Source organism: Natator depressus, chromosome 8 (genome assembly GCF_965152275.1).
Source record: "Natator depressus isolate rNatDep1 chromosome 8, rNatDep2.hap1, whole genome shotgun sequence".
In the NCBI taxonomy this organism is placed as follows: domain Eukaryota; kingdom Metazoa; phylum Chordata; order Testudines; family Cheloniidae; genus Natator; species Natator depressus.
This window is the reverse complement of record NC_134241.1, coordinates 105,921,537-105,933,995: the sequence shown is the minus strand read 5'-3', so window position 1 is coordinate 105,933,995 and position 12,459 is coordinate 105,921,537. Positions and strand designations below refer to the sequence as shown.

At 43.8% G+C, this 12,459-nt stretch overlaps 1 protein-coding gene across 14 annotated transcripts in view; it reads left to right on the top strand.

Annotated features, from left to right (window-relative positions):
* Positions 1–12,459, top strand: part of PTPRF (protein tyrosine phosphatase receptor type F) — a 599,167-nt gene that overhangs the window by 322,117 nt on the left and 264,591 nt on the right. For all 14 annotated transcript variants that reach the window (XM_074961921.1, XM_074961920.1, XM_074961934.1 and 11 more), the window contains 2 exons: positions 8,291–8,436; positions 10,320–10,461. In XM_074961921.1, coding sequence (XP_074818022.1) covers positions 8,291–8,436; positions 10,320–10,461 — 288 coding nt within the window. The remainder of the gene's footprint in view (positions 1–8,290; positions 8,437–10,319; positions 10,462–12,459) is intronic.

Genomic DNA, 12,459 nt, shown 5'->3' with positions numbered 1-12,459 from the left:
TTTATTGGACTAACTTCTGTTGGTGAGAGAGACAAGCTTTCGAGTTTACACAGGTAATAGGTGATAGAGTGTTTTTGTCTTTTGTCATTTCCATATCACCTGTGGGTGAACACTTTTCACAAAGCTATCACTCTATAATCAGTCCTCATTCTGAAAGGAAACGGGCACAACACATTCAGAAGATGGGCCTGGGAGCTTAAATTCATAACTTTGTTAGTCACTAAAAATTATGGCATGAATAGAGGCACTGGTTTAATGGCTTATTACAACAATCTGTAACCCACAAATATCCCCCTCCCCCTTCCTTTCCTCCCTATGACTGGAGGAGTGTTAATGGGCCCCTTCACCTTGAATGGTCCATAGAAATATGTGTTAACTACTTATGGACAGCGTCATTCTTCTAGATCTCATCAAGTGTGAGGAAGGAATCCCTTCTCCTGGGCACCTTAGCACCCTTCCCAAGCCCCTTAAAGTCTGCCAGATCCCATCTGACTGCTTCTGGGTGTCCCTACTGATTTGTACCAGTATATTGGCGTAGACTCTTCTGTGACAATGAAACTAAATTAGCCCTCTTTGACAGCAAATCCTTCCTTGGCTGTGTACTTTATAAACTTAGCCAAAAATCTGAGTATGCTCAGTGGGTAACTATCAGTCACTATTAACTGTGAAATAAAAATCCCTTTGGAACAGAAGAGAGCACTGCGTTCAGTGAGGGCTGTCACCTTGCAGAGTGTCACCCTTCAACCTCACCTGGAGCACAGTCTTGTTGGTTTGTTTGTTTTTTATGTTGCAATGTTTTTTTGTGTGAGAAGAGTGTCATTTTCACTCTCTTTGTACTCACATGCTGAACTGTTTTCCCTTCAGTTTTCTGGAATAATTCACCTTTAGGCAAAGACCTAGCATGGAAAATTTAATAAAGTTGTAAGTAAATAGAAATATTTAAGTAGCTTTAACTGTAGCAGTTGCTGCCACTCCCACTATAGACAAGAAAACATTATTTGGGTGAAGAGTGGAATAAGAGTTTCTTTAAGGGTGTGGATCGAGCACATTCTGGGGATCTGCCACTTTGAAGAATGAGCCCATAGAGGGAAACAGAGGTCTGAAGAGATCTGAAGAGTGTTGCACTGGTGGCAGGTGAGGTCAGGCTGTGATGGGCATTCAGCCATCCTGTACCACTCCCTTCAGTCACTGAGAACTTTCCCAGAAGTTTCTCTCTCGGACTGAAATTTTGCAAGCTTGGTCTCATTCCAAAGCTAAATCTTTCTGAGAAATGTGCTTTCTGAGTAAAATCTGCTTTGATTTTGTAAAAACTATTTCTGGACCCTGAGCATGAAAGTGCATGTTGTTCCCTTGAAAAAATGTTTTATTTTTTTACATTTGCAATTTGTTCAAAAAACAGGTGACTTGAATTTAGAATTTCTGAGCTGACATGTACGTCCGTCTCCATAGGGACTAGTCACTTTGCCCAATTTAAAGTGGGGGAGGGAAGAATTGTGTGTGATTTAAAAAATTGAATGTTGAATATTTGCAGTATACAATTTTCTTGCTGTGTCTCCAGTGGCTAACTGGAGAGAGAAGCATTCAAAACAGGATTAAGAAACAGGTTAAATGGATTGCTCGGGCCTTTCCCTGGCCCATCCCTGCTTCTTGTCCCTCTCCCCATAACATATTTTAGTGGTTGAACTCTAATCTGTTTACTCTGGAAAGAAGTCAGCTAGGCACCTTTTACGCAGTCCATGTGACACACATTCTACACAGTGGCTTAGAGTCCCACATTCCGTGATACCCTGACTGAGGACTGTGTGGACTATGACCTGTTCATTAATCGTCACTAAGGCTATGATTTTTTTCGCGGATGTCATGGAATCTGAGACTTCCAGCGACCTCTGTGACTTCAGCCTGCAGCGGCCTGGACCTCCGAGCGGGCCCCCGCAGCTGCCTAGCCGCTGTGAGCGGTGTGGGGACCCCTGCAGGTGAGTTCCCCATTTTATCACGGATATTTTTAGTTAAAGTCAGGGACAGGTCACAGGCTTCTGTGAATTTTTCTTTATTGCCCATGACCTGTCCGTGACTTTTACTAAAAATATCCATGACAAAATCTTAGCCTTAATCGTCACTAACATAAGTTTCAAGAGTTGTTGACATACCCCTAATCCCTGTATGTGGCCAGAAGGCCAGGACATAAGAACTGAGTCTTGGTTGTTTGTACGGTGACATGCCTTGGGGTACAACCTGGACTGTGAAATTGCTGTGCCCCCTTAAATTGCTAGCTCAGGGTCTCTCTCTTACTGCTCTGCTAGTGAGAAGTAGCCCCTTTGGGCTTTGCTCTCACATAGCCATTAGCAGGTGGAGGCACTCCCAAAGTTATATGAAGGCTCTCGCAGCCATGTATGAACTGTATACAGGGAGACACCTGCAAATTTCCCCGGCCCGAGCCTCGGAAATGTGCATCTTACACTGCTCAAGACACCCTTGATCAGAGTAAACTCATTAATTAGTTCGTCAGACCATCAAAGGGTACAAATATGCACCAGCCTTTGTAACCTGAGTAGATTCTCCAAACTTCAATCAAAAACACACTGGCTTAGATAAAACATAGAAGTAAGTTTATTAACTACAGAAAGATATATATTTTTAAGTGATATAAGCATAGCAGTTCAAAATTGGTTACAAAAGGAAATAAAAGATAAAAACTGCAAGCTATTTAATAAACTTTGTCAGGCTAAGTCAAGTTTGAAGCAATAAGCTTTCTCTTAACCAAAACCCTACAGCAATCTGTGCTAACTGGAAAGCTTTGTCAGTTAGTCCCCGCTCCCCATTTAAATGTTTCTTTGTCTTCCAAATGATCTTGTTGCCTTCACTGTGGGGGGGAGGAGAGGTGGTCTGATGTTGTCACTGTCCCTTATTGGATACTCGCCTCCAGGAGCTGGAAAGACCCATGTTGTGTGGTGGGGGTTAGGCAGGCACATGGTGTAGGTACTCAAGCAGCACTCTCTCATGTGAATGGTAACGCTCTTGTTTACATTTTTCCTGCTGGTGAATGGTCCAGATGGTTGCTTAACACCTGGCTGGGTGTTGGTCACTCCTTTGTTGACACTGAAGAGCTAGTCTGTGGGCGTTACCCAGACTATCAACATGGTTCAGTAACAAACATAGCAAAATTTCTTAACTTCACATACAATGATGATGCACACATTTTGACAGGATAGTGATGTTCAACAGATTATAACTTTTCAAATGGTAAAGGCATACTTTGTATAAAACATATCGTACCCATATGCAAGTGGCGAATATGGGGGTACAGGGTGTTGTTTGAAGGTACAGTGGGTCACACATATCCCTATCCCAATATGTGGTCGGGGGGCCAGGACATGAAATCTGAGTCTTTGTTGTTTGTATAATCTTAACTCGGAGTTTCCTGGCTTTCAAAACTTCAGGGTTTTTCTTCTTCTTTGGGACACTCAAAATTAATTAATTATGTTTTTTACTGTCTCAAAACATGTTGTCTGAGAATTTTTTTATATACAGATATACCTTTGTAACTAATACACTCCCTGTATATTTAGATGGTTGCCAGAAATTGGTGTTGCTTAATGAAATGTGTAGGGAGTAAGAGATTCATTCCAATGGTGTAACTGTAAGCTGAACACGGCTATGAGTTTCCCAGGTTTTATTCCTGTTTAAGCCCAATTTCCCTTTGTTCCTTTTTAAAAAAAGTTTTATTTTTGTGTGTTTTAAAAAAAAAAAACCAGTAAGTTCTCAGCATGCGCAGTCTGGGGAACAGGTGTATAACGCGATCTATATTTGACCTGTGTTCTTCAAGGACAGACGGTTTGGATTCTGTAGTATTTGTCATTTAATAAATTTACACTAGTTTACTAGCATCACAAAGTAAATAACAAAATCAAAAGAAAAAATCAACTGCAGAAATTCAATACAAGACATATCAGCTCAACACGCTGCGTTTCAAACCAGTCAATCACACCACAATCAACATGAACAGTAAATCAGTATTTCACTGGGAGCAATGGTAGAGGGGAATAAATACAAATATTTGTGAATATAAACTATTTCTACAGAGATGTGATTACAGAAAAGTAAATGTGTGAAATCAATGTAAATCAGGCAACCACAACTAATAATTACTGGTCTTTAGTGTCAGGACTCTGCACGACAGGGAGCCATCAAGTTCCAGTGTGTTAGGTAAAAAGAAAAGGAGGACTTGTGGCACCTTAGAGACTAACCAATTTATTTGAGCATAAGCTTTCGTGAGCTACAGCTCACTTCATCGGATGCATACTGTGGAAAGTGTAGAAGATCTTATTATATACACACAAAGCATCATTTTCTTTTTGCGAATACAGACTAACACGGCTGTTACTCTGAAACCTGTCAGTGTGTTAGGTGTCTACACGAGAAGCGCTACAGTGGCGCAGCTGCATTGATGCAGCAGCTGGTGAAGAAGCTCTGTGCCAACGGGAGAGAGCTCTCCTGCTGGCATAATAAAACCACCGCTTCTCTCGCCAACATAGCACTATCCGCACCGGTCAGTGTCACTTGTATCGCTCAGGGGGTGCGCCACGAAAGTTATACTGACATAACCCTTAGAAACCATTCTCTGGAAGACTACCCCTGTCTCATTTCTATGGTTGGGTCAGGTTTGTCTTGCTTTTTACGGTTCACATGCTTTATGGGGAAAGGACCACGTATACCACGTATACCTGTTTCTCTTTGTGCCTTTTGGATGCTGCTGCAGAACAAGCAAACAATAATGGTGGTCCACACTTGGTCCTTAGTCAGTTAGTAAGCTCTCATCTTTTGTGAGGTGCCTTACTGATCCATGAATATGTAACAGCTTGTTTCCTGTATGGTTGGGCCAATCAGCTCTCTGCCACTGGGTTGAATAGCACAAGTTTCCAGGCTTCATTGAGTCATAGAATCATAAAATATTAGGGTTGGAAGAGACCTCAGGAGGTCCTCTAGTCCAACCCCTTGCTCAAAGCAGGACCAACCCCAACTAAATCATCCCAGCCAGGGCTTTGTCAAGCCAGGCCTTAAAAACCTCTAAGGATGGAGATTCCACCACCTCCCTAGGGAACCCATTCCAGTGCTTCACCACCCTCCTCGTGAAATAGTGTTTCCTAATATCCAACCTAGACCTCCCCCACTGCAACTTGAGACCATTGCTCCTTGTTCTGTCATCTGCCACCACTGAGAATAGTCTAGATCCATCCTCTTTGGGACCTCCCCCTTCAGGTAGTTGAAGGCTGCTATCAAATCCCCCCCTTGTTCTTCTCTTTTGCAGAGTAAATAAGCCTCTCGTCATAAGTCATGTGCCCCAGCCCCCTGATCATTTTCGTTGCCCTCCGCTGGACTCTCTCCAATTTGTCCACATCCCTTCTGTAGTGGGGGGGCCCAAAACTGGACACAGTACTCCAGATGTGGCCTCACCAGTGCCGAATAGAGGGGAACGATCACGTCCCTCGATCTGCTGGCAGTGCTCCTACTAATACAAACCAATATGCTGTTGGCCTTCTTCGCAGTGAGGGCACACTGCTGACTCATATCCAGCTTCTCATCCACTGTAATCCCCAGGTCCTTTTCTGCATATGAGCGTATGATGTTGCCAGTCTTGAAAGGCTTCCCCACCTCACTAGGCTCTGTTGTTCTCTGTCATCTACAGAACTTCATAGTCACGTTTCAGCAGCTTCGTATGTTGTAAGACTGTCTCTAGTTACCACTGTTGTATACAGTGTTGTTGTGATATCAGTCCCAGGCTATTAGAGGGAAAAGGTGGGTGAGGTTATATCTTTTATTGGACCAACTTCTGTTGGTGAGAGAGACAGGTTTTTAGTTTACACAGAACTCTTCTTCACGTCTGGGACACTTAACTGGAGTGTCGCCACTAAATACAAGGCGGAAGAGCCTGCTGTGGAGTTTCCATTTCAGACAGCAAAATTCAGTGTCTTCCATTGGTACATGCAGTGGTGTTGTAACCATGTCGGTTCCAGGCTGTTAGAGACACAAGGTGGGTGAGGTCAGATCTTTTATAAGACCAGCTTCTGTTGGTGAGAGAGACATCTCTCACCAACAGAAATTGGTCCAATAAAAGATCTGACCTCACCCACCTTGTGTCTCTAGTTACCGAGATTGGGCATCTCTCTCCCCTCGGCATTGATGGTTCCACCGACTGCATGGCAAGATGAGTCACCTCTCCTCTGACCCTTGTTTTACTCCATTTGATTCCTCAGGCCTCTGCTTATCCCTTTTACAGATTCTTTACAAGATTGTTGAATCAGGTACCTGGGTAATCCAGGTGTCTGGTGAGGTGATGATTGCATGTTTCTGAATCAGGCTGGAATATGGCCTTGTCTCATGCTCGCAAAGGCTTTTCAGATGCTTGTTGAATTGCAGATGCTCCTATTTGCCATTGTCCTCGTTAATGGCATTGGCCTATAGAAAATATTGTATATCCTTTCCTTCTAGATCCAGGGCAATTCCCCCACCCATGGTATTCAGGCATTGCCTGAGTCCACTGTAGTTACTGACAAGCAAGTTGTGTTGATCCCAAGCAAAATAAAGGGGAGTAGCACATTGTGTGGCAAATAGAATGTGGGTGGCATTGCCCTTAACCTGCTGCTGCTTCTCTAGGCACTTGGTGGGAGAGGCAGAGAACAGGGTTTGGTCCTCTTTGACTTTGTCTAGACTAGCATTAAAAGTTGTGTTGTTAAATGGTGCTAGGTGGTTTGAGCTGACTAGAACTCTGCTCAGGCCGGGGCAGGTTGTTTCCATGTGCTAACTCGTTGAGCTTAAGTCTGGGGAGAGACTAGGATTTAATGTGACCAGTTAGCACATGGTAAAGTAGAAAGAGAATTTTGATTTTAGGTGGGGCTAGCGTCTCACAGCTTTCAACCCAGCCAATGAAAAATTTCTCTTCAGATGTTCTGGCATGTGGGGGAAAAATGGGTTTATGTATTAAAATTTGACTCATTCTTAACGATAAGTATATGGAGGCCAGTGCAGTACTCAGGATAGACGTGCTGTGACTGTTTTAGCCAGCCCTTCACAAGTTGTTCGGTAGGTCACTCCACGGAAGACTTCTCCTACAATGCCAGAAGAGCTCCACCCGGATTTTTATGTTGTTTGTTAGCAGGGAAGGAGATGGTTATTCCCTTCTTTTTGCACAGCTACTGAGCTTCACAGGAGGAAGGCTCCCTCTTCTTCCTCATCCCCCAGAGCTGCTCCTGAGCTCTGCAGGAGAATGGCTCCCTCCCTAACCACCTGTGATTTTTAACTCACAAGTGGTGATAGGTGATTGGCGTCATCATGAGCTGGTTTTAACTGTGTGTGTCTGAGAGTGGGTGATGGGAGAGAGAGAGGCTTTATTGTTTTATAGAAATGACAGCATGTGTGCCTCACGCTCCTAACCAGGCAAAGCAGTATAAATCTTGCAAAAATACCTACTTGACCAAGAGCTGCAGTATTCTGTGGGACTGACTCTGCCTAAGAAAAATATGAACACTGTATTCAAACCGAATAATTGTATTGAGCTGGAACAGAGTCATATACGTTCAGGAAACAAGGCCATATTTCATGAAATGTCTTCTATTGATCACTAAATTGGTCACTAAATTTCCTTTTTTGCTGAGTCACTCAGGCCTGAATGTCTCTCCAGTTTTTCTGCTCACTCCCAGTTTTAGTTAATAGTCTTTTACCGGTCACATGCCAGGCTGGACAGATGTAGGGATCCTTGGATCTTTAGGTAGATCGGAGCCTAAGTTTGAATTAGACTCAATTGTGCATTAATAATAATACCCATTGGTTCGGACTAGATTCTGAAAGCTCTCAGGAAAGGTAATTAGTGCCCACGTGCAGCATGCACTCAATACACCTCAACGTCTCAGCTGTTCTGTAATTTCCAGTGACGTGATTGCATTATTCACCTGCAAAATTTTATGTTTACAAAATGAAGAGGTTTTAAATTAGAGCAGAAAAACCCTGTCCCGGTGTCATTGGCCGGAGTCAGTGTGAGCGGGAGTCTGCATTGTCGTTATTTCCACGCAATCAGGTGAACTGTTTTATAGAAGAAAAAAATGTTTCTGAGCTGAAACCATGCTTGTTATGCTGCAGCCTACACTGAGCTGGTGTGAGGACAGTCATTACCATTGGGTTTTAAAGTAGTGACGCTGGGGGTCCTTTCACTTGGGATAACAGGGTACCCAGGGTCTATCCTGATCTATCCCTTGTTTACCTGAGGTGGCTCACCACTGATCGTGTGGTTGTCTTCCAGGCAAGCCAAGCTTTATGAAAGCTCCCGAAGATCAGATTGGGATTTCTGGAGGAGTGGCCTCGTTTGTGTGCCAGGCGACAGGAGAGCCCAAGCCTCGCATCACATGGATGAAGAAAGGGAAGAAGGTCAGCTCCCAGCGGTTTGAGGTAACTGCAGAGATCTGGAACCAAATCTGTCACTTGCCAATCTTAGCTGCACAGTAACCAGGGTCAGAGCCTGAATTTCTGTCAGTTGCTACAGGAGAAAAGGCTGAGAACTGCTGCAAGGGAAATTTTTCCTTCCTTCGGTGAGCCCTGCCTTAGGTCAGACATTGCAATGGTGAGCCAGAATTTGACTAAATATACTGAATGCTTGTTCTGATAGGAATCTGGTCTAGCCTTGGTCACCCCAGAACCGGTAGAAGCACTAACTGAGATGTCAGAGCTGGGTCATAAACGGTCGATTTATGTAGGTTTTGTGTGTATTAGAGTGGGGGAGGGGAGTGGGCATGGAAGCCTGCTTAGCCTCCCAGCCCCAAGCAGACCGAAATGGGGTGCTCAAGCTCTAGCAGGAAGCTTTCCAGGCAGAACTGCTGCCATCTCTCGGTCTGATTTGAGATTCAGAATAGGAATAGGGAGGAGATGCCAAAGGGAGAATCTGATTTTTCTTTAGAGTAACAGGGATGGGGAAACAGGGCTTCCCAACCTACATTGTTCTAAGATTTTTAATGGGAAAAGCAATTTGAGTTCCTCTCCCCACCTCTCCTCCTATCTTCCGTTTGGGTTATGCCCTTTTCTTCCGCTCCACCCTTGGGAATGTAACCCTTCCTCTGTGTTTCCATCTCTTGGATATTTTTGCTTTTTTTATTGGCGCAGCCTCCCCGACCCATCTGCCCCACCCTGGCACCTGAAGTGTGTTTTCTTGTGTCAGTTTTCTACCTTGGGCACAGGAGACTTCTCACCAGAGGCGTTTCAGTGCCCCTACTTATCTTTCACCTTCTGCCTGTTTCTCTTGTTTCCTGCCACTTCTTTCATCTTCAGTGGTTTCTGCTGACCACTCTTGTCAGTTATTTCTTCTTTATCCTTTGGCTGTGCAGCATTAACAGTGTTTCACGGGACATGGCACTACGTGCAGGAGAGGAGGTAGCACAGGGTCTGGACTTGAAGCAGGCCGTCCTAGTGCTCAGTATTGCTGAGCCGCTTCATATATGACCTGAGTGATAAAATGATGAGGTGAGGTCTGTGCCCCAGGGCGTAGCCCTGCTTCCTGTAGTACCGCTAACATAGTTCAGTTTCTCATGTTTGCATTGTTTTGCTTCTTTCAGGAAATGAAACAGGATGAGTTTAAAGTTAGCTGTGGCCTGAGGCTGTGGCTTTGCAATCTGCCATTAAAGAGTCGTTTATAATGGTCCTGTAGTGTAACACATTCCCCTCTTCTCTGCCATGTAGAAGAGTTCGAGTAATACTTCTCCCACCTTAGCATGATGGAACGATGAGTGGCTGTTATACTAGGAAAGGAACTGTAATTACGTCACTGTTGATCGTGCCACTGTTGTGAAGGGCCTGATCCTGGAAGGTGCTAAGCATCCTCAGCTCCTATTGAAGTTAGCGATTGCTGAAGTGGCTCAGCATATTGTCCCACACTTAACGATATTTCTCTTATAGCCCACAGGATCTTAGAGCTCTGTTCTTTTATATTGAATCGAGGTTAAAGTTGACACGAAAATCCATCAGTGTGATCAGTAAAATCACCAGTGTAGATATGGTTCAGATGTTTTAAGTCAGAGGATCCACATCTGTATTAGCAGGTTGATATTTTTTCAAATTTTAATTGTTTCATAAAGAACAGCATTGGATCTCCTTTTGTTCTGGGGCTCCACAAAGGGCAAATATATTCCTAACCCTGAATTTTCTTGCTTCACTGGATAAGGAACATCTCTTTTGTCAGGTGGTATATTTGTGTTTATGGATTCTGTTCCTGAATTCAATCTCACTTTCAGTCTCCATTTCAGTAGGAGCCAATAAAAAACCCTTTTCTTTTTCTTGTCAAGGTTATTGAGTTCGATGATGGGTCAGGATCAGTTCTCCGGATTCAACCCCTGCGTGTTCATCGAGATGAAGCAATCTATGAGTGCACAGCAACCAACAGTGTTGGGGAGATAAACACCAGTGCCAAATTAACAGTGTTAGAAGGTAGGTGGGAATTTCTCATGTTGGCAGAGTGGCTGGTGGTATGTTTTTTGGCTTCGATATCTGCAGGTTTTCTTAGTGACTCCAGATAATACTGAGGTATTCTGAATTAGTTCTGGAAGGCTGTAGGCCTCCAGTACTATTTGCCGTTGTTTCCTTCAATGACAGAAGTCTTTGTCCGTTAATGTTTGTGAGCAGGAAGGAGTTGTAGATTGTGAGCTTTGCTTTGAAGTGAATCAGATGAATTATGGAACTGAGGTGTGCCATGCCCATTACCAGCTTTTGGGATCTAGCCAGAGATACACGTTTATGGTCTTTCTTGTCTGTCACGGTCATCCTACAGTGGCCCTCTCCATGGTATCTAAGAACCTGCACTTTGAAATGTGAAAAACTTAAGCTATATTTCTACCCCATCTGGACTAAATTGCTACAGTTTGTTGTGTATGGGTTTGCAAGTCGCTCTTCAGCTTTTGCAGCTGGTGTGGAATTTAGCTGTATTTACTTTTTGTTATAGTAACAACTTTCCATTCTGTTTCCTCTCTTTACGGAGGACTGTAGTGGCTACATAAAGCACTATGTTTGATATAAAGATCTTCATACTTGCCTACGGTATAATATGACTTTATTTTAGTTCTTGTGCTGGTCCTGCTTCTAAATGGCTTTAGTATGTATTTTGTATAAAGGGATAGTGTCTTTAGAGACCATTGCTTTTTTTCATGTAATTGTTTTATAGATTATAATAATTATTTTCCACTTTTGACTAAGATAAAGGTACTTATTTTAATATACATGGAGATGAGAGTATTTGTTTATATAAAAGCGGCAAAGAGTGCACCTTATAGACTAACAGACATATTGGAGCAGGAGCTTTCGTGAGTGAACGCTGACTTCGTCAGATGCATGTAGTGGAAATTTCCAGAGGCAGGTATAAATATGCAAGCAAGAATCAGGCTAGGGATAACGAGGTTAGTCCAATCAGGGAGGATGAGGCCCTCTTCCAGCAGCTGAGGTGTGAACCCCAAGGGAGGAGAAACTGCTTTTGTAGTTGGCGAGCCATTCCCGGTCTTTGCTTAATCCTGAGCTGATGGTGTCAAATTTGCAAATGAACTGAAGCTCATCAGTTTCTCTTTGAAGTCTGGTCCTGAAGTTTTTTTTGCTGTAGGATGGCTACCTTTAAATCTGCTATTGTGCGTCCAGGGAGGTTGAAGTGTTCTCCTACAGGTTTTTGTATATTGCCATTCCTAATATCTGATTTGTGTCCATTTATCCTTTTACGTAGGGACTGTCCAGTTTGGCCGATGTACATAGCAGAGGGGCATTGCTGGCACATGGCATATATTACATTGGTGGACGTGAATGAACCGGTGATGGTGTGGCTGATCTGGTTAGGTCCTGTGATGGTGTCACTGGTGTAGATATGTGGGCAGAGTTGGCATCGAGGTTTGTTGCATGGATTGGTTCCTGAGTTAGAGTTACTGTGGTGCGGTGTGTAGTTGCTGGTGAGAATATGCTTCAGGTTGGCGGGTTGTCTGTGGGCGAGGACTGGCCTGCCTCCCAAGGCCTGTGAAAGTGAGTGATCGTTGTCCAGGATGGGTTGTAGATCACTGATGATGTGTTGGAGAGGTTTTAGCTGAGGACTGTATGTGATGGCCAGTGGAGTTCTGTTGGTTTCTTTCTTGGGCTTGTCTCACAGCAGGTGGCTTCTGGGTACATGTCTGGCTCTGTTGATATGTTTCCTTATTTCCTCGTGCGGGTATCATAGTTTTGAGAATGCTTGATGAAGATCTTGTAGGTGTTGGTCTGTGTCTGAGGGGTTGGAGCAAATGCGGTTGTACCTCAGCACTTGGCTGTAGACAGTGGATTGTGTGGTGTATCTGGGATGGAAGCTGGAGGTATGAAGGTAGGTATAGTGGTTGGTGGGTTTTCGGTATAGGGTGGTGTTAACGTGACCATCACTTATTTGCACCGTGGTGTCTAGGAAGTGGACCTCCCGTGTATATT